The sequence below is a fragment of the Somniosus microcephalus genome, chromosome 33 (genome assembly GCF_052327205.1).
Source record: "Somniosus microcephalus isolate GS21.2 chromosome 33, FLI_Smic_1.0, whole genome shotgun sequence".
In the NCBI taxonomy this organism is placed as follows: domain Eukaryota; kingdom Metazoa; phylum Chordata; class Chondrichthyes; order Squaliformes; family Somniosidae; genus Somniosus; species Somniosus microcephalus.
The window spans coordinates 30,989,174-31,008,581 of record NC_141019.1 but is presented as its reverse complement, the minus strand read 5'-3'; the positions used below and the strand labels follow the sequence as shown (position 1 = coordinate 31,008,581).

The window sequence follows — 19,408 nt, the reverse complement described above, 5'->3', positions numbered from 1 at the left end:
CACCCAGCAGTAATTTGTTGATGACAAGTCCTGCTGAAGGGTCAAGGCCCTTGGTGTCCTAGTTGAAGGGTCAAGGCCCTTGGTGTCCCAGTTGAAGGGTCAAGGCCCTTGGTGTCATAGTTGAAGGGTCAAGGCCCTTGGTGTTCTAGTTGAAGGGTCAAAGCCCTTGGTGTCCTAGTGAATAAACAGAAGATAAAGTCAATGAGGAAATAGTGCTTATGTGATGCAAGCATGATTTTAAGAGCCTGTGGACTGTAGGGAAGACTGAGGGAGGTGAAGAGTTCCACAGTTTAGAGGCCCTGGGAAAGAATTTATTAGAGTAGGGGATGCTGCAATGATTGCAGGACTCTGGGAGTTGGTCACTCCTTGACATGATGGAATGGAGTGGGTAGAAAAATATGGAGGCACCTATTATGAGTTCACATTATATGGCGTTACAGGACATGGATTTGCACCATCAATTCCCCAAGTGCGGAGTACGATCTGTAACTGGAACATGATGCCATGGGTCAGGTACTGAGACCGGTTTGAGCTTTGTTCTCGCAGTACATGATGTCATTGGATTGTACTGTCCCTATAACACACTCGCTGGCCTCCACTGTATTTACACATAAGCAGTGAGCGATGCCTCTGATTTGCACAGGGCTGGACCAGTCCCGACACTGACTCCACCCGGGACGACCTGGTGTATTTCGATCAGCAGTGGCTCATGTTGGGCGACGGGAAAATGAAAGACGAGGAAGAGATGGAATTAATGCGGCGGAATAACAACCCCCTGGATTTGGCCGTAACGCGCTTGGCGATGTTGGAGCTAAACGTAGAGCGGCGATATCTGAAGGAACCGCTGTGGATCCCGGTCCCGGGGAAACTGGAGAGCACAGGGACAGTGAGCTCTGCTCCTGAAGAGTGTGCCAATGATGCTGAACAGTACTGGTAATTTACATTGTAATTACTTGCATTGGGTTTCTGATTGGCCACAATTATGTAGTTACATTCTGGCCTAAATTTCCCAAGTACGTGTTGGCAGTGCAGGACCCCACCTGCTGCCCACTGTGTATGGGACAGTCACTGTGAGCCCTGTCTGCAGTTTCTCACCATTTCACTGTCGGATAACAACCTCAGGGTGTGTTCGAAGCTCTGATATTTCAAGGAGTTCGCTGACTTTATGGCCTGGATCTTCCTCCTGCCTCCCGGAGGAGGTTCAGAGCTTGGCTTCCATCTCCTGCCCCCCACACCCCTCCCCGACCCTGTTTCCTCCTAGGCCCTCATTAAATGTGCAGGGAAGGCTCCCGGCAGACTTTCCCCTGCCATTACCAAGGAGGGGAATGTGGCCTTGCTGCAGCACCGGTAGAGGAAGGAGTCACAATTAAAGGGGCAGAAGTGCCCCAGAGACCAAAGGCCTCGGACTGGGCTGAAACCTTCTGTAGGTAAGTCTGTGAGACCATTATAGAGGCAGAGGAGGACATTCCTAGGCCGCCTCACTCCAACCACCCAAGTAGGGAGATTGCCACCCCGGGGACCTCTGGGACCTGCGGCACCCCAGGGATCCCCGCCACCCAGGGACCCCCGGGTCCTCAGTCACCCCAAGGACCTCCGACACCCCGGGGACCTCTGGCACCCCAGGGATCCCCACCACCCCCGGGTCCTCCACCACCCCAGGGATCCCTGCCGCCCCAGGGACCCGACCCACCCCCCCCCCCCCCCAAGAGACCCCAGGGACCCCCCCCCCCCCCCGCCCCGGGACCCCCGCCACCCCAGGGATCTCTTATCGTTGTACACGCCTGTTTTTGGAGAGCTGTGGAGGTTGTATAATAATGCTTCAAATCATTGGAGGGGAGATCATTAACCTGCTGTCATTTGTGGACCTTCAAATTGGTTCTGTGGTACAAGAATGGCACCATTGTGGGCAGCATACTGTGAACAATCTTATTCTGAGTGGCTTTCTTTGTGTCTTTCAAACAGTAATGAAGGTCACACCTCTCCTGGATTGAGTGTGTGGCGGGAAACCTTACTGAAGTGCACAAACGCTGCTCAGGTATTCATGTGCATCCAACAGCTCGAGAGGGCCATTGCCTGGGAGAAATCTGTAATGAAAGTGGTAAGCGTGATACTTCAGTGCTATAGTAAATGCAGCTCATCTTAACATCTATCTAATGACACACTGTTGCATCTGTCTCCCTGTCTCTATCCATTTACCTACTTGTCTATCTTTATCACCAGCCTCTACCCGCCCATCTACCATTATGCCTTCTCTCTGTCTCTCTCTAACTTGTATCTTTTATTCCCCCAAAATGACACGTGGGCGGGCAACCTGTTTCAGGCCTCTGCCAACAGCAAATCACCTGATCATCCCTTGCTGCCTCCCTCCTCGGGAGCACACCTCCATTTTGGCACTCCTTCAGCATGGCTGATATTGAGACTCACCAGGCTGGGTACCCGGGGTTGGCCTGGGTCCCACCACTGTGCACGGCAGTGTGTCCATGTTCTTCACACGGTCACTGCTGTTGTAAATCGGAGTGGTCGCCTACCCATCCGGTACAGGAGATGGATAACCGAGGCTTCTCGCTTTGTGCTGCTTGTTGAGAAACTGATCATGTTAGTCACGTTATACTGTAGCCCCTTCTCCTTCAGTTCTCTCCCCTCCTCTCCTGAAGGCGCTGACTCAGGTGCTGGAATATGATTCCGCAGGCTCACCTTTCCTGAACGGTTATTGTGTGTGACCTTGGATACCGAGTGCTGGATCTGACTGGAAGGGGGATTAAAACTGATCCTGCCTTCACCTGATACTGCCCTGCACACGCACACCTTCCAGCAGGGTCACTGGAGGAGTTTGCCCCCCCAAGCCCAGCCCTGGGTTGTCCTGCTGCCTCGCCCAAGATGAGCTAATTCAGCACAGACCAGAAGTCATACCTGGGACCTTGCTGGTATGTGTGGCCCAAGTGCACACTGTGTTTACCCACTGATCCTTGGGGCGTCTTTAAGCAGATCCAAGCTTTGAAAACTCGCGCTGTAGCAGGTACTGAATCTGTATTGGAGACAACCTCAGTTCCCAGGCCGGGGAAACTAATGTGCAAATCCCTGGATCAGGACGACCGGTCCCCTTTAACACCTCGTTCACTAATGCCTCGTGTTGAGCCCGGATCCACGACTGGATTAAAACTGTGAAACCCTGTCCTTTCCTGCCTTTGTTTGCCGGGGTAAACAGTACTTGGATTTGCACCTGAAGTGCCGTAACCTGCAGGGCTACGGACCGAGAGCTGGAAAGTGGGATTAGGCTGGGATAGCTCTTTGTCGGCCGACGCAGACACGATGGGCCGAATGGCCTCCTTCTGTGCCGTAAATTCCTATGATGCTATGAATCTATTATTTTGCAGTCATGTCAGATTTGTCGAAAGGGAGACAAAGATGAGTTGTTGCTGCTGTGTGACAACTGTGATCAAGGATGCCACACCTACTGCCTCAAGCCCAAGATTGTTGAGATCCCGGAGGGAGACTGGTTCTGTCCGATCTGCATCACCGAGGTAAGGAGCTACAGTTTGATGGGACCTAGATTCTGAGTCGGTTCCCAGGGTCAGACACTGTCTTTTAGTAAATTCCTTCAAAAAAACACTTAAAGTTATAGTATTCCTTTTATTGCTGTAGTATCCAGTGCAGTACCCTGGGTAATCCAATCTGCCCCTCCGCCCCCCCTCCTCTCCTGAAGGCATCGAGCTCTCCTGGGCAACGGTTCCATGGACACCAGGCCACCTCCAGTACCTCGGCCAGGGGCCCATTCTTCAGAGGAAACCCGAGCCAGGCCCGCCCTTGTCCTCTCCCGACGCCCTCACACGCACACTTCCACCAGGAATCATTGGCTAGTGATCAAGAGGAGGAATCCTGGCCTCCCTTCTAATTGTCTTCAGAACCCAGGGATGCTGAAGAGAATTCTACCATTTGGACCAGCGAACTCAGCCCAGCCATCCCGAACCTAGGACCGTCCGATCTGTGTGGCTCACTACCACACCGGGCAGGCCATGGATTGAATTTTGTGCTGGAGGAGAGCTGAGACAGTAGATACTGTGGAGGCAAACTCTCACTCGTAGAAACAAGAACTCAGTTGACTTTTGACTGAGTCGGTCTTCAATCTGAGCCCAGCACCACATTTTGGGGGGAAACTTATTTTATACTTCCCTCATACATTGAGAAGGTATCCAGGCAACCTGTTGCCAGGCATCTGCTAATACCGCTATGGACACTCAAACGTAGTGCAAGAACGTCCAGGGTGACTGGACCCACTGGGATAGCATCTCCCGCGCCCCCTCTGTGCCATCTAGCAGCTAACGCGTTCAAGATTGTAGGGACTTGCGTCCTGCTCTCCGTGGTGCTGGTCACTGTGACGGCCTTTGGGGACACTGTGACGGGGGCTTTGTTTTTGTTTCCAGGCGAGCAGCCGGTCTGTCAGGAGTGGAGCGTTCCAGAGACCAAGCAAACCGAGAAGAGACGGAAGGCGTTCTGCAAACAGAGTCAGTGGCGCTGAGAGTTTTGTCGTCCACTGCCCCAGAAAATACATGAAGAAACAAAGAAGAAAGTGTCTATCGCGAGGAGGGACGCCGGCTGCCAAGAGGAAGAAAATGTTAACCAGAAACCAGTCCAGTGACCTCACGCTATGCGAGTAAGAACCAGGAGGGGTCGGGGTCGGGGTCCTTGACACCCTGCACAAGGCTGATTCGTTACAGACCCCTTCAACTAATTCCATATTTTTTTTTATTCGTTCATGGGATGTGGGTGTCGCTGGCATGGCCAGCATTTATTGCCCGTCCCTAAATGCCCTCGAAGGTGGGGGCAGTTGAGAGTCAACCACATTGGCTGTGGGCCTGGAGTCACATATAGGCTAGACTGGGTAAGGACAGCAGATTTCCTTCCCTAAAAGGACATTAGTGAACCAGATGGGTTTTTACGACAATCCGATAGTTTCATGGTCACCATTGCTGATACTAGCTTTTTATTCCAGATTTATTTAATTAACTGAATTTAAATTCCCAGCTGCCGCGGTGGGATTTGAACTCACGTCTCTGGATCATTAGCCCAGGCCTCTGGATTACTAGTCCAGTCACAATACACTACCGTTCCTGATTTATGTTCCATGATGTCAGTAAAATAACATTGATTTTCTTCTTCCAGTTTTTCTCCTCTCCTGAAGGTGTGTTGTCTTCATTGAATCATAAGTTATGGCACAGAAGGAGGCCATTTGGCCCATCGTGTCTGTGCTGGGCTATGGTTCCACAGCACCAGACCCCCTGCATTGCCTCATCTTAGTGGTCATCCTTCATGCATGAGCTTAGACCACGAGTGTTACCAGCCTATTCAACTGTGGGAGGCATTAGCACCAAATCCCACCTGCCACCAGCTAGTGATTAGGAGTGGGAACCCTGGCTGATTCTCTCTCCCCCCCCCTCCCCTGCCCCCCGCACGCTGAGACCAGCTGCTGCCATTTGTGATCAGCACTCAGCACAGATCAGGGCTTGAACTGATATTTTCAGTTAGAGCAGAGAGGGTTGAGAGGAGATTTGAGAGAGGTGTTCAAAATCATGAGGGGTCTAGACAGAGTAGATAGAGAGAAACTGTTCCCATTGGTGGAAGGGTCGAGAACCAGAGGACACAGATTTAAGGTGATTGGCAGAAGAACCAAAGGCGACATGAGGAAAAACTTTTTGCGCAGCGAGTGGTTAAGATCCTGAACGCACTGCCTGAGAGGGTGGTGGAGGCAGATTCAATCGTGATGTTCAAAAGGGAATTGGATCAGTACCTGAAGGAAAAAAATGTGCAGGGCTACGGGGAAAGGGCGGGGGAACGGGACTAGCTGAAGTGCTCTTGCAGAGAGCCGGCACGGGCCGAATGGCCGCCTTCTGTGCTGTAACCATTCTAGGATTCAGGTGCTATTCTTTGTCCAGGCTGTGCCCAAGTCATGGACGTGTGGACCTCTGCCACTATCTTTCTATAATTGACCGTTGTATGTGTGACTGTGGCTTGGTGTGACTTTCTCTCTGTCTCAGGAGCTGGAGATAGAGAAGGAGCTCCTCCCACACTGTGACCTTCCCCCAAGCTCCAGGCAAGAACTGGCACTCGCCACGCTGGGTAATCCCATCTGCCCCTTACTGCCCAACAGAAGATGGCACACTCTGCAATCTTGTATCTAATGCTGAGAATTGTTCCCTGCAGGGTGATCCTCATGGAAATGGAATCCCACGAGGATGCCTGGCCCTTCCTGCATCCGGTGAACCCACGATTGGTGCCTGGCTACAGGAAGATCATCAAAAAACCCATGGACTTTGCCACCATCAGGGGAAAGCTCATTAGTGGGAAGTAAGTATCATTGTCTAGAGGGTCAGTGATGGTTGGAGGTTAAAGGGAGTAACAGTCAAATGTAATGGTGTCTGGGTGGGGCTTTTTTGGGGCGGGTTAACAGGAAGAGAGAGACCTTGTGTTTCTCGTCACCTGTATTTGTGGGTGGGAATTTATCAGAAGTCACTGATGTTGGAGCAGGGTATGCCCCAGGTGGACCTAGTCTTTACGATTGTTTGATGAGAGGATTCTTACTTTCCCGAGCTGATGCCCACTGACGGACTAGACCTTCTTAATGAGCATTCGGAAAACTCTAGCCCAGTTCTCTACAACCTCTGTTAGAGACTGGGGCCTGTCAAGTGGGACAATTTTGGCCCAAATGGCTCAGCACTATACTAGGTGATCCATCAGGAGAGCCCAGTATTGGTCAACTTGACAGTTCCCATGTGAAATACTATTTTGAAATCAGAAACTAATCCCATATACTAACATATACCCCCTGCATCCCTGGGTGGAACACATACACAGATCACACAGAGGAAATACAATATAAATTTTTTGACTTCATAGCTTTGAGCTGGAAGCGGCCATTTTGAGAGTAAGTGGGCGGCGAGCTATGTCAAACAGGAATCTCTGGAATGAGATCTTTTTCCACTTCTCTGCTATATAAAACAGGATAAAAATCTGTTCAAAATGTCTGTCACATATTTGCAAGATTATTGACACTAATATGACTGGGATTGCTGGCTACTGTTAATGTTTTTAACTCCCACACGTGTGTAAATGAATGTGATCAGTTGCCGAATGATTTTTCTCCAATAATTGTAAGTTCCTGAATGGAAAATGTCCCAACAGTGTAAACCAGCCTGTGGATCGCATCTGTGTTTGTCTCCTGATCTAAGTGTCAGCTGTGGCTCAGTGGGCAGCACCCTCGCCTCGGAGTCAGAAGGTTGTGGGTTCAAGTCCCACTCCAGAGACTTCAACACATAAAACTAGGCTGACACTCCAGCGCAGTGCTGCACCGTCTTTCGGATGAGACGTTAAACCGAGGCCCCGTCTGCTCTCTCAGGTGGACATAAAAGGTCCCGTAGCACTATTCTGAAGAAGAGTAGGGGAGTTATCCCCGGTGTCCTGGCCAATACTTTTCACTCAACCAAATAAAGCAGATTATCTGGTCATTGCTGTTAGTGGGAGCTTGCTGTGTGCAAATTGGCAAATAACAACAGTGACTACACTTCAAAAGTTCTTCATTGGCTGTAAAGCGCTTTGAGATGCCCAGTGGTTGTGAAAGGCGCTATAGAAATGCAAGGCTTTGTTCTTTCATTGAACGGAAATGTGAGAGGCGCCTTTTTATTTGTAAAAGTCCAAGAATTGACTAAGAATGAACTGCCTTGGGTTCCACAGATTGCTGAGTTAGCGTGAGTGCAGAGTCCAGTGTCCCATGCTTGATCCCCAGCCTGCGCTGTGTTAGCTGATCTCGGCTGGCCTCCTGCAACTGGCTTTGGCATCCCTGGGCGAGCCAGGGGTTAAAATCAGCCGCAGTTCTCGCTCCTGACCGTTCGACAACTGGCTCTCCCAGACGTGCATGTGTGTAGACGTCAGGGGAGGACAGGATCACGCTTGGTGTGATGCTGCCATGGAGGACTAGCCATCTGTTGACTGCATCTCAGCCACTGCCAGTGCTCCTGTGGCACCCCCTAGCACAGGACAGCTGATAAAAAGAAAGACATGCATTTCTACAGCACCTTTCACGACCTTAGGACATCCCAAAGCACTGTCCTATGATGAGAGATTGTGTAGACTGGGCCTGTACTCTCTGGAGTTTAGAAGAATGAGAGGTGATCTCATTGAAACATACAAGATTCTGAAGGGGATTGACAGGGTAGATGCTGAGAGGTTGTTTCCCCCTGGCTGGAGAGTCGCGAACCAGGGGTCATAGTCTCGGGATAAGGGGTCGGCCATTTAAGACTGAGATGAGGAGAAATTTCTTCACTGAGAGGGTTGTGAATCTTTGGAATTCTCTACCCCAGAGGGCTGTGGATGCTGAGTCTTTGAGTATATTCAAGGCCGAGATCGATCGATTTTTGGACTCTAGGGGAATCGAGGGATATGGAGATCGGGCGGGAAAATGGAGTTGAGGTCGATGATCAGCCATGATCTTATTGAATGGCGGAGCAGGCTCGAGGGGCCGAATGGCCGACTCCTGCTCCTAATTCTTATGTTCTTTACAGCCAATGAAGCACTTTTTGAAGTGTAGTCACTGTTGTAATGTAGGAAACACGGCAGCCAATTTGGGCACAGCAAGCTCCCACAAACAGCAATGTGGTAACGACCAGATAATCTGTTTTAGTTTTGCTAGTTGAGAACAACGTTCCCTCGAAGGTGCGCGACTGTGCAGCTCTCTGCGCAGGACCGACTTTTCCCATTGTGAATGGGTCCTGCAGCCCCTTAAAGGGGCCACGCACCAAAAAAAAAATTAGGGTGAAAATTGGTTGAGAACATCATATTTTCACTCGGGAGCAGTCTGTTTTTCTTTACTACAGTTTTCTCCAGTCCTGAAGCTGCTGACTCTTGCTCGGGTACGGTTGGTTCTATAGGCACTGGTCACCTTCCAGTAGCAAGTGGCCAGTCTACATCTGCGAACCTAGACAGTGTCAGCAGGCTATTCTAGCCACACACATGCACATTCCAGCAGGGGTCACTGGACAGAGATCTGCAAAGGACCAACTGATTTCCCCCCCCCCCCCTCTCCCTGGCTTGGTGACGCTGAGGCCAACTGATCACTGCCCTTTCAGAAATTGGCTAACTCAGCTTAGACCAGGGATTGAGCCTCGGACCCGTCCTGATCTGTGTGCCTTAGTACCACACTGCCAACTGAGCCGCGAAATACACAGCCATAGAGTGGAACAGCGGAAAATAATGGAGAATGCTGATGGCTCTTTTTCAAAGCGTACTGAATGTTTCAAAATGGTTTCTCCGCACAGATACTTGAGCTGCAAGGAGTTTGCCGCAGATACTACCTTGGTGTTCGATAACTGCGTGACCTTCAACGAAGATGACTCCGAGGTCGGACGGGCAGGATACGTGATGAGGAAATTCTTCGAGAGTCGATGGGCCGAGTTTTATCATTCGAGCTAGAGTCACCAGGAAATTGGGGCAAAAGGAGACACTGTAGTTAATGCTAAGGCCCAGTAACATTGCCCCTCACCACTGGAGCTCTGTGTATGATCCGAGCTCGGTGTGAATTGACAATAGCCACCTTTGACTGTTGGCTGCTCAGGACTGGAAACAAAATAGGTTTTGGCAGTTTCTGTTGGCTCTGTGATGGATTTGAATCCACAGTATTTAAAAAAAAAAAAAAAAAACCCTATCCTTAATGTGTCAGTCTTAGCTTTTAGATGCCGAGGTTGAATATGTGGGGAATGGACAGGACAACAAGGGGTGTTCTATAGACCTCCTGATACCATTAGATTTTGCTGGAGATCATCGCAGTTCATCAGCATTTGGTGTAAGGCAGCCACTCATTAATTTCAATAGGGGTGAGAACAATTGGGGGCAAGCTATTTCAAACTGGGAAAGTAGCAGGTTAATTATATTAAATGTTCATTGCAGTTCCTCAAATATTTCCTCAATTAGTGCAGAGTGGGATTTAAAGCTGCATTCTCCCGCTCCCGCTCCAGCGCTCAGCCCCACGAGCTTTCACTAAATTGTTTAAGTACTTGCCCCCTCAACCCAAGAGAATCACTTATTTCCCCATTGAAATGTTTGTTGTGCTGACTCATGACAGTGACGTTGTGTCTATTTTGGGAACATGGCAGCTCAGCACTCGTTTAGTCTGAACAGCGTGGGCTGTTCAATTGGCCGGGACAAAGCTTCCTCCTGTGAGTAAACGTAGGGGCCAGGGAGGTGACGAATCAAATGTACAATACAGTGACAGCCAGGGGCTGTGTGCCATAGACATAGTTTGACTCTTAACTCATGTTGCCCAAGGTCATGCAGGAAGCATTCCACCTCTGCGGAACAGAGTCGCCCCATAAAAACTCATCTAAAAACAGCATTCCAGAAACTCATTGAATCTTCCTGGTGTTCTGACCCTCTCTCCCTGCCCCACACCTTGTGTATTTCACAAATGAGACAGACATCATCACTCAAGTGACATAAGCAGTACAAAGACTTGTAAGGGACGTATCTACCTGTAGCGTCCAGACTTCACTATTATCTATTTATATTTGTGACCTTTAGTAAATATTATTTATGTTTTTTCTTAATTTTGCACTGAGCTACAGTACTGTACTATATGCTCAAGGGGAGTCTGGACTGATGAGTTCCCAATCCAGGCATCAAAATGACAGCCAGTAATTCCCGTTCTATTGAAATCCTGGGCCAACCATAACCATTCCTGGAAACTTAGTTATAGATTGACCAGGCTTCATCTGCAGCAATATAGCAATAATTTTTTTTCTCCCAGGGATGAATATGAATGCCATACCTCACGCTCAACGTTGGATATATACAGGAGTAGTGGAATCCATGTTCTTTTCTTTCACTACATTTTCTTCCCCCCCACCCTTTTGCAAATGAACAAAAGCAAACTGAATGAGAGAGTGGTGCAGTGACACTGAGCCGGGCCCCTTGTACTGAATCACAACATGTAGCCCTCTTGTGCTCCTCAGAATACTCACTAGGGTGGATTCAGTACAGGTTGCCGGAAAGGCCAAACTGTGGCAACATTGGACCTCAATAGGTCTCGGCCATTGTGCGATTTACTGGTGATTAGGTCGTGTGTGACTGCCAGGTTGTTGGGAGCAGGGAAACCGGTTTAATAAAAGGAAGCTTGAATGTGCGCCGTAAACTTCCTGTAGGTTTTTCAGACTGCTCCTGATTAAATCTGTGTCGCACCGCTTGACGCATATTGCAAAATCGATGTGATTGCGTTATCTGCTTTGGAGTAGGTGTGTTTTTAGTGAACATCTCGATTGTGCTTGTGTGACACACTTGTGGCAGTAGATGGTGAGTGAAAATTCCACTGGTTTAAGATGGGGACATGGAAAACAATCATTTATTGTACATGGCAACTGACTGCCCATTATTGGATCTGGAAAATAAAAAGTGGCAAGTCAGTCGGAGAGATTAGAGGAGAGATCAGGTCGTTCCAACACAGTTTCCGTGATCGATCTGGTTAAAGGAGGTGGGTTAGACTCTGGCCTTTCACCTCTCAGAACCAATGCCCAGACAAAGGTGTCTGCTGAAGGTCTCTATTGGCTGAAAGGCTGAACGTTTAAGAATTTATGAATTATCCGTAGAGGAGGGAGTTTCAACCAGTAGGATTCAGCCCTGCAAAGGCCAAAATAATGTGCGATATTTAACCCCATAAAGGATCCGTCATAATGTGTACGCTCAATAGCAATGGAAGCTTTATTAAAGTCCCATCCCATCCCACTCGAGAGCAGGTATTGTGGGCAGTGACAGTACAGCAGCAAGAAGCCCTCCAGAAACAGTCTTTTATTTAACACGAGTGCAAGCAATGTTCTCTTTGCCTCCCTCTCCCATATGTGTATGTAGCTAATGGTGAAAGCTGATCATTTTATAAATATATCAGGTGGTATACAAAAAGCATTAACTCCCTTTCCAGCGTACTGGTGAAAATAGACAGTCATGGACAGGGCCCCTACATGAACTTGTCGACGTACGTGAACACTTTGGGATCTGTTTGGTCCTTGACTAGTGTTTCCACGATTGGAAATGCATCACGCCTACACATAGACACACAAACACCTACACACACACCCCCCCAATCCACACTCTCTCCCATCCACTCGCTCGCTCTCACACCCCAATCCCCCCCCCACATCCACACTCTCGCTCTCTCTCTCCCCCCCATCCACACTCTCGCTCGCTCTCTCTCTCCCCCCCCCATCCACACTCTCGCTCGCTCTCTCTCCCATCCACACACTCTCGCTCTCTCTCTCCCCCCCCATCCACACTCTCGCTCGCTCTCTCTCCCCCCCCCCATCCACACTCTCGCTCGCTCTCTCTCCCATCCACACACTCTCGCTCTCTCTCTCCCCCCCATCCACACTCTCGCTCGCTCTCTCTCCCCCCCCCAGCCACACTCTCGCTCGCTCTCTCTCTCCCCCCCCATCCACACTCTCGCTCTCTCTCCCCCCCCCATCCACTCTCGCTTGCTCTCTCTCTCCCCCCCCAGCCCCACTCTCGCTCGCTCTCTCTCTCCCCATCCACACTCTCGCTCGCTCTCTCCCATCCACACTCTCGCTCGCTCTCTCCCCCCCCATCCACACTCTCGCTCGCTCTCTCCCCCCCCATCCACACTCTCGCTCGCTCTCTCCCCCCCCCCAATCCACACTCTCGCTCGCTCTCTCTCCCCCACCAGCCACACACTCGCTCGCTCTCTCTCCCATCCACTCTCGCTCGCTCTCTCCCCCCCCCAGCCACACTCTCGCTCGCTCTCTCCCCCCCCATCCACACTCTCGCTTGCTCTCTCCCCCCCATCCACACTCTCGCTCGCTCTCTTCCCCCCCCAGCCACACTCTCTCTCCCATCCACTCTCGCTCGCTCTCTCCCCCCCATCCACACTCTCGCTCGCTCTCTCTCCCATCCACTCTCGCTCTCTTTCTCCCCCCCCCATCCACACTCTCGCTCGCTCTCTCTCCCATCCACTCTCGCTCTCTCTCTCCCCCCCCCCATCCACACTCTCGCTCGCTCTCTCTCCCATCCACTCTCGCTCGCTCTCTCTCCCCCCCCAGCCACACTCTCGCTCGCTCTCTCTCCCCCCCCATCCACACTCTCGCTCGCTCTCTCCCATCCACTCTCGCTCGCTCTCTCTCCCATCCACTCTCGCTCGCTCGCTCTCTCTCCCATCCACTCTCGCTCGCTCGCTCCCCCCCATCCACTCTCGCTCGCTCTCTCCCTCCCCCCCCCCATCCACACACTCGCTCGCTCTCTCTCTCATCCACTCTCGCTCGCTCTCACACCCCAATCTACACTCTCACACCCCATACTCTCTCTCTCTCTCCCTCTGACCCAGCCACTCTCTCTCACTCACCCATCCACACTCACTCTCTCTCTCTCTCTCTCTCTCTGACCCAGCCACACACCCATCCACACTCTCCCTCCCTCTCTCTCGCTCTCTCTGACACATCCACTCTCTCTCTCTCTCACACCCATCCATACTCTCAGCTGACCTCTGGGTGTAAGCAACACTTAATAAACAGTGAGGGGCAAGAGAAGGGCGGGAAAATATCTCATTCTCAAACACTATCAACCTTCACTGAGAAAACCCATCAAAAACGATATTCAAAAACAATAATTTAAGAGTCAACACGGAAATGAGGCCAGTAGGATCAGTCACTTACAGAAACTGGACTGGTCTGCATATGGAAGAACCCATTCCTTATTCCTTTGACCTAAAGGAACACCCTTTTATATGACCACGTTTGCTGTTGAGACTGTTTTATAATGTACAGTTTTTTTTGTGACTGAAAGTTCATTTGTTTCTATATATTTTTAGGACCAACAACCTTTCTAAAAAGAAGCTATTAAAAGAGAGAACCTCTCTGAATCATGCTGTGACGGGTGTTGTAATGCAAGTGCAACTGTAGAATATATTGTGAGTTAAATAAAGTCACATTATACTGAGAAACAAGTGGAGTCTGGGGCTCAATATTTTGAATGTTATTCTTTGCACCATTTTAGCTCAGTGGCCTACACAGGTAGAAATCTATTATTTTTGGTTGGGAGCAGGCGGGATGGCACATTGGGTTAGAAAGCTCTCGTACCCCTCCCTTGTATGGCTCGGTAAATAAATGTGTGTCAGAGTTTGGGCAGATCTTTAAATGCAGTCGGAAGCCACTTTGGAGGAGTTAGTGGATACAGTTCTAGCTCTGGAACAAGAGCACATCCCACCAGGGCAGGAGATACCGGTGCTCACCCGTTCGTTCCCTTTTATCTTGGAGGCTGCTGATCCCATTGCCCTATCGGTCTCTAGGGGGGGAATTTTATCGTTGGGGGGCGGGACTGCTGGTTGTCAGGTTTCAGTCCCGCCCCCAACAACGTCCAGCCAGCCCGCACTATTTTCCCTTGACTGACCTTGTTAAGCCACCTTGTGGTCAATTAAGGGAAAGCCGGTGCCAGAACGTCAGCGTATGACGTTTCATCTGTCAATTTTTTGACAAATGAATTGTCATCGTTTGACAGCTTAGAGAAGCTGTCAAACACTGACATTCTCTGTTCTTTGGTGAGTCCTTGTACTCGAGACTCACCAAACCTCTTTCCTGAGCAGAAATCAGATGGCTGTTGTATCGGAGAATGCAGCAGCCAGTCTGTCATCTCTGCCGTGGAGATGAGGCACCTCCGGATCCCCAACGGTTGCAGCCTGCAGGAAGAAGCAAAGGTAAGTAAACTTTTTCTAACACTTTTCACTCACCTCCCATACTTACCTCTCCACACTTGCACCCATCACTCACCTCCACAGCGCACTTTTAGACCCCTCTCACCCCCGCTGACCCACTGCTCGCCTCGCTGACCCTGGTGAGGTTTCTCGACGTCGGGAAGCCCGCACTTGTGTGGGTAAAATGGGGATAAACTTCTTAACCGCCCGTTAACTACCTGTTAACAGGCAGTTAATTGGCTGTAATCCCCTTCCCGCCTCGAGGAGACGGGTCCCAGCGCGAGTCGGGGACCCACCTCCTGGGAAGATGACACGGAGGCGGGTTGGGGTGGGTTCGGTACCCGCTCCCAGTTTCTGCCATTTTCCCGGCAGTCCCGCCTCCCCAGGACTGGCAAAATTCCCCCCCAGGTGTTTATTACATTAATGTGTGGCCAGACACAGGTGATATTTACAGCAACTACCTGCTCCGAGGCAGAACAGGTGAAGGGCATCTCTGCAACCCCTCGGGAATAATCTAAATAAGACTTTGTTTTTTTCCATTTCTATAATCTCATTAAAAGATTTTGTGTATTGGAAGAATGACTGCTGCCCATGCTTGTTCTGTACACTCCAAAGATGCTCAGGGTTTCTAAACACTGAGGGAAGCAATCTAAACAACTTACATTTCTACAGAGCTCTTTAAAGCGGTTTTCAGATGTTGTTCTTTATGTAATGAATTTCTTTGCAAAATGTACCTCAATCCTCTAAAGTTATACAACAATATTGAGAGCTTACAGGACTAATCAAATTTAAACATTTATTTCTCATCAATTAACTTTGAGCACACTCAATGGCTTGTAATTTGTAGCTAATTTGCCAAACACAAAGGTTTGGGTGAATGCTTAAACTTGTGTTTGCCGTGTTATGTTACCAAGGTTTAATCACCCTCGGGAATGGTTTGCAAAGCGTAAAAACTGAGGAGAGGATGAGTGCCTGTGGACAACCTTGCCTCACACTTGAGAGAAGTATATTCAGTGAGCCTACCGTCGACCTCTACACAGAGCTGGAGTCGTCGTCTTCTTAGGCAGTCCCTCAGAACCGAGACTGACTTGCTTCCACATTAAAAATGAGTTCGCAGGTGACTGATGAGTCCAATGCGGGACCTACAGTCTCTGTCACAGGTGGGGCAGGCGGTGGTTGAAGGGGTGGGTGGGGTGCTTGGGTTGACGTGCGCTCCTTACGCTTGCTCCCGGCGAAGAGACTCGAGGTGTTCGGCGCCTTCCCGGATACTTCTCCTCCACTTTGTGCGGTCTTGGGCCAGGGATTCCCAGGTGTCGGTGGGGATGTTGCACTTTTTCAAGGAGGCTTTGAGGGTGTCCTTGAAGTGTTTCCTCTGCCCACCTGGGGCTCTCTTGCCGTGTTGGAGCTCCGAGTAGAGCGCTTGTTTTGGGAGTCTCGTATCGGGCATGCGGACGATGTGACCCGTCCATCGGAGCTGATCAAGCGTGGTCAAAGCTTCGATGCTGGGGTACAGTATGCAGATGACGCTTGCGTCTGCGCTCACTCGGAGATCAAACTCCAAACCATCGTCAACACCTTCACCGAAGCGTACGAGAGCATAGGCCTTACACTAAACATCCGTAAGACAAAGGTCCTCTACCAACCTGCCCCCGCCACACAGTACTGCCCTGCCCTCCACCTCCCCCCCTCCCTCCCTCCCCTCCCTCAATAGATACCACCAACGCTGCCTCCGCAAGATCCTGCAAATCCAATGGCAGGATAGGCGCACCAACGTCAGTGTTCTCGCTCAGGCCAGCATCGAAGAGCTGGAGTACACATCTCATAAAATCCAAGATTTGGCCATGTACGCCCATAGTTCCCAGCTTCATCACGAGGGTAGCAGAGAAACGCGATCAACTACCTTTTGTAAACTAATGAAAGCAACGTAAATGGGGTTCCCGAGCCCGAAATGCTCTGTGATCTTTTATAAAGCCACAACCTGTCCTGCACATTTCTCATGAGAGTTTAACCCAGCCTGTTCCTTTCTGATTACTGAGTGGGTCTCCAAAGCAGCTGATAGGTCTGTTGCCATCACTTTAAAAGCCACTGGTACCAAATAGTTTTCAAGCTCACTGGGATCTACTGGAGCATTCGTGATGCTGAGGACGTCATGGAAAGCACGTTTAGGGAGTTGGTCACACCACAGGTAAAGGCTGCACAGGCAGGAAGGGAATGGGTGACCGCCAGGCAGAGTAGTAGGCGCAGGCAGGTAGTGCAGGGGTCCCCTGTGGCCATCCCCCTCTCAAACAGATATTGGATATTGTTGGGGGCGATGGCTTATCGGGGGAAGACAGCAGCAGCCAACTTCCTGGCATCGTGGGTGGTCCTGCTGCACAGGACAGGAGGAAAAAGAGTGGGAGAGCTATAATAATAGGGGATTCTATTGTAAGGGGAATAGATAGGCGTTTCTGCGGCCACAAACGAGACTCCAGGATGGTATGTTGCCTCCCTGGTGCAAGGGTCAAGGATGTCCCGGTGTGGCTGCAGAGCATTCTGGAGGGGGAGGGTGAGCAGCTAGCTGTCGTGGTGCATATAGGTACCAACGATATAGGTAAAAACCGGGACGAGGTCCTAAAAGCTGAATATAGGGAGCTAGGAGGTAAATTAAAAAATAGGACCTCAAAGGTAGTAATCTCAGGATTGCTACCAGTGCCACGTGCTAGTCAGAGTAGAAATAGAAGGATATTTATGATGAATACATGGCTAGAGGAATAGTGCAAGGGGGAGGGATTCAAATTCCTGGGACATTGGAATCGGTTCTGGGGGAGGTGGGACCAGTACAAACTGGACGGTTTGCACCTGGGCAGGACCGGGACCGATGTCCTAGGGGGAGTGTTTGCTAGTGCTGTTGGGGAGGCTTTAAACTAAAATGGCAGGGGGTTGGGAACCTGTGCAGGGAGACAGAGGAATGGGAAACAAGGATAGAAGCAAAAGACAGGAAGGAGAAAAGCAAAAGTGGCAGGCAGAGAAGTCAAGGGTTTAAATCAAACATGGCCACAGTAAATAATAGTTCTAAAAGGTCTAAGAGTGTTAAAAAAACAAGCCTGAAAGGCTTTGTGTCTTAATGCGAGGAGCATTTGTAATAACGTGGATGAATTAGCTGCGCAAATAGATGTAAATGGATATGGTATGATTGGGATTACGGAAACATGGCTCCAGGGTGACCAAGGCTGGGAACTCAACATCCAGGGGTATTCAATATTCAGGAAAGACAGGCAAAAAGGAAAAGGAGGTGGGGTAGCATTGCTGGTTAAAGAGGAAATTAACACAATAGTAAGGAAGGATATTAGCTCTGATGATGTGGAAGCTGTATGGGTAGAGCTGAGAAATACCAAGGGGCAGAAAACGTTCGTGGGAGTTGTATACAGACCCCCAAACTGTAATGCCGAGGTTGGGGATGGCATTAAATGGGAAATTAGAGACACGTGCAATAAGGGCATAGCAGTTATCATGGGTGACTTTAATTTACTACATATAGATTGGGCTAACCAAATTAGTAACAATACTGTGGAGGAGGAATTCCTGGAGTGTATACGGGATGGTTTCCTGGACCAATATGTCGAGGAACCAACTAGAGATCAGGCCATCTTAGACTGGGTATTATGTAAACATAGAAGATAGGAGCAGGAGTAGGCCATTCGGCCCCTCGAGCCTGCTCCGCCATTCAATGCGATCATGGCTGATCATCCAAATTCAGTACCCTGTTCCTGCCTTCTCTCCATATCCTTTGATCCCTTTAGCCTTAAGAAATATATCCAACTCCTTCTTGAATATATTTAATGAATTGGCCTCTGCTGCCTTCTGTGGTAGAGAATTCCACAGGTTCACCACTCTCTGGGTGAAGAAATTCCTCCTCATCTCTGTCCTAAATGGCTTACCCCTTATCCTTAGACTGTGACCCCTGGTTCTGGACTCCCCGACCATTGGGAACATCCTGCATCTAGTCTGTCCAGTCCTGTTAGAATTTTATAAGTTTCGATGAGATCCCCTCTCATTCTTCTAAACTCCAGCGAGTACAAGCCCAATCGTCCCAATCTCTCCTCATAGGTCATTCCTGCCATCCCAGGTATCAGCCTGGTGAATCTTCGCTGAACTCCTTCCATGGCAAGAACATCCTTCCTCAGATAAGGCGACCAAAACTGCACACAATACTCAAGGTGTGGCCTCACCAAGGCCCTGTACAACTGCAGCAAGACATCCTTGTTCCTGTACTCAAATCCTCTCGCTACGAAGGCCAACATACCATTTGCCTTCTTAACCGCCTGCTGCACCTGCATGCTTACTTTCAGCGACTGGTGCACAATGACACCCAGGTCTCGTTGCACTTCCCCTTCTCCCAATCTATTGCCATTTAGATAATAATCTGCCTTCCTGTTTTTGACACCAAAGTGGATAACCTCGCATTTATCCACGTTATATTGCATCTGCCATGCTTCTGCCCAATCACCCAACCTGTCCAAATCATACTGGAGTTTCTCGGCATCCTCCTCACAGCACACACGCCCACCCAGCTTTGTGTCATCTGCAAACTTGGAGATATTACATCTAGTTCCCTCGTCCAGATCATCATTAATATATATTGTGAATAGCTGTAATGATGTAATGAGAAAGGAATAATTAGCAATCTTGTTGTGCAAGGCC

General features: G+C 49.8%; 1 protein-coding gene across 3 annotated transcripts in view; it reads left to right on the top strand.

Moving 5' to 3' along the window:
• The window catches only part of LOC147097089 (bromodomain adjacent to zinc finger domain protein 2A-like), a 145,209-nt gene extending 135,747 nt beyond the window's left edge, over positions 1-9,462 (top strand). For all 3 annotated transcript variants that reach the window (XM_085972904.1, XM_085972905.1, XM_085972903.1), the window contains exons 22-27: positions 644-933; positions 1,963-2,098; positions 3,375-3,521; positions 4,422-4,651; positions 6,199-6,342; positions 9,306-9,462. In XM_085972904.1, the coding sequence (XP_085829030.1) occupies positions 644-933; positions 1,963-2,098; positions 3,375-3,521; positions 4,422-4,651; positions 6,199-6,342; positions 9,306-9,459 (1,101 nt within the window). In that variant the 3' untranslated portion in view covers positions 9,460-9,462. The remainder of the gene's footprint in view (positions 1-643; positions 934-1,962; positions 2,099-3,374; positions 3,522-4,421; positions 4,652-6,198; positions 6,343-9,305) is intronic.
• The last annotated feature ends 9,946 nt before the right edge of the window (positions 9,463-19,408 follow it).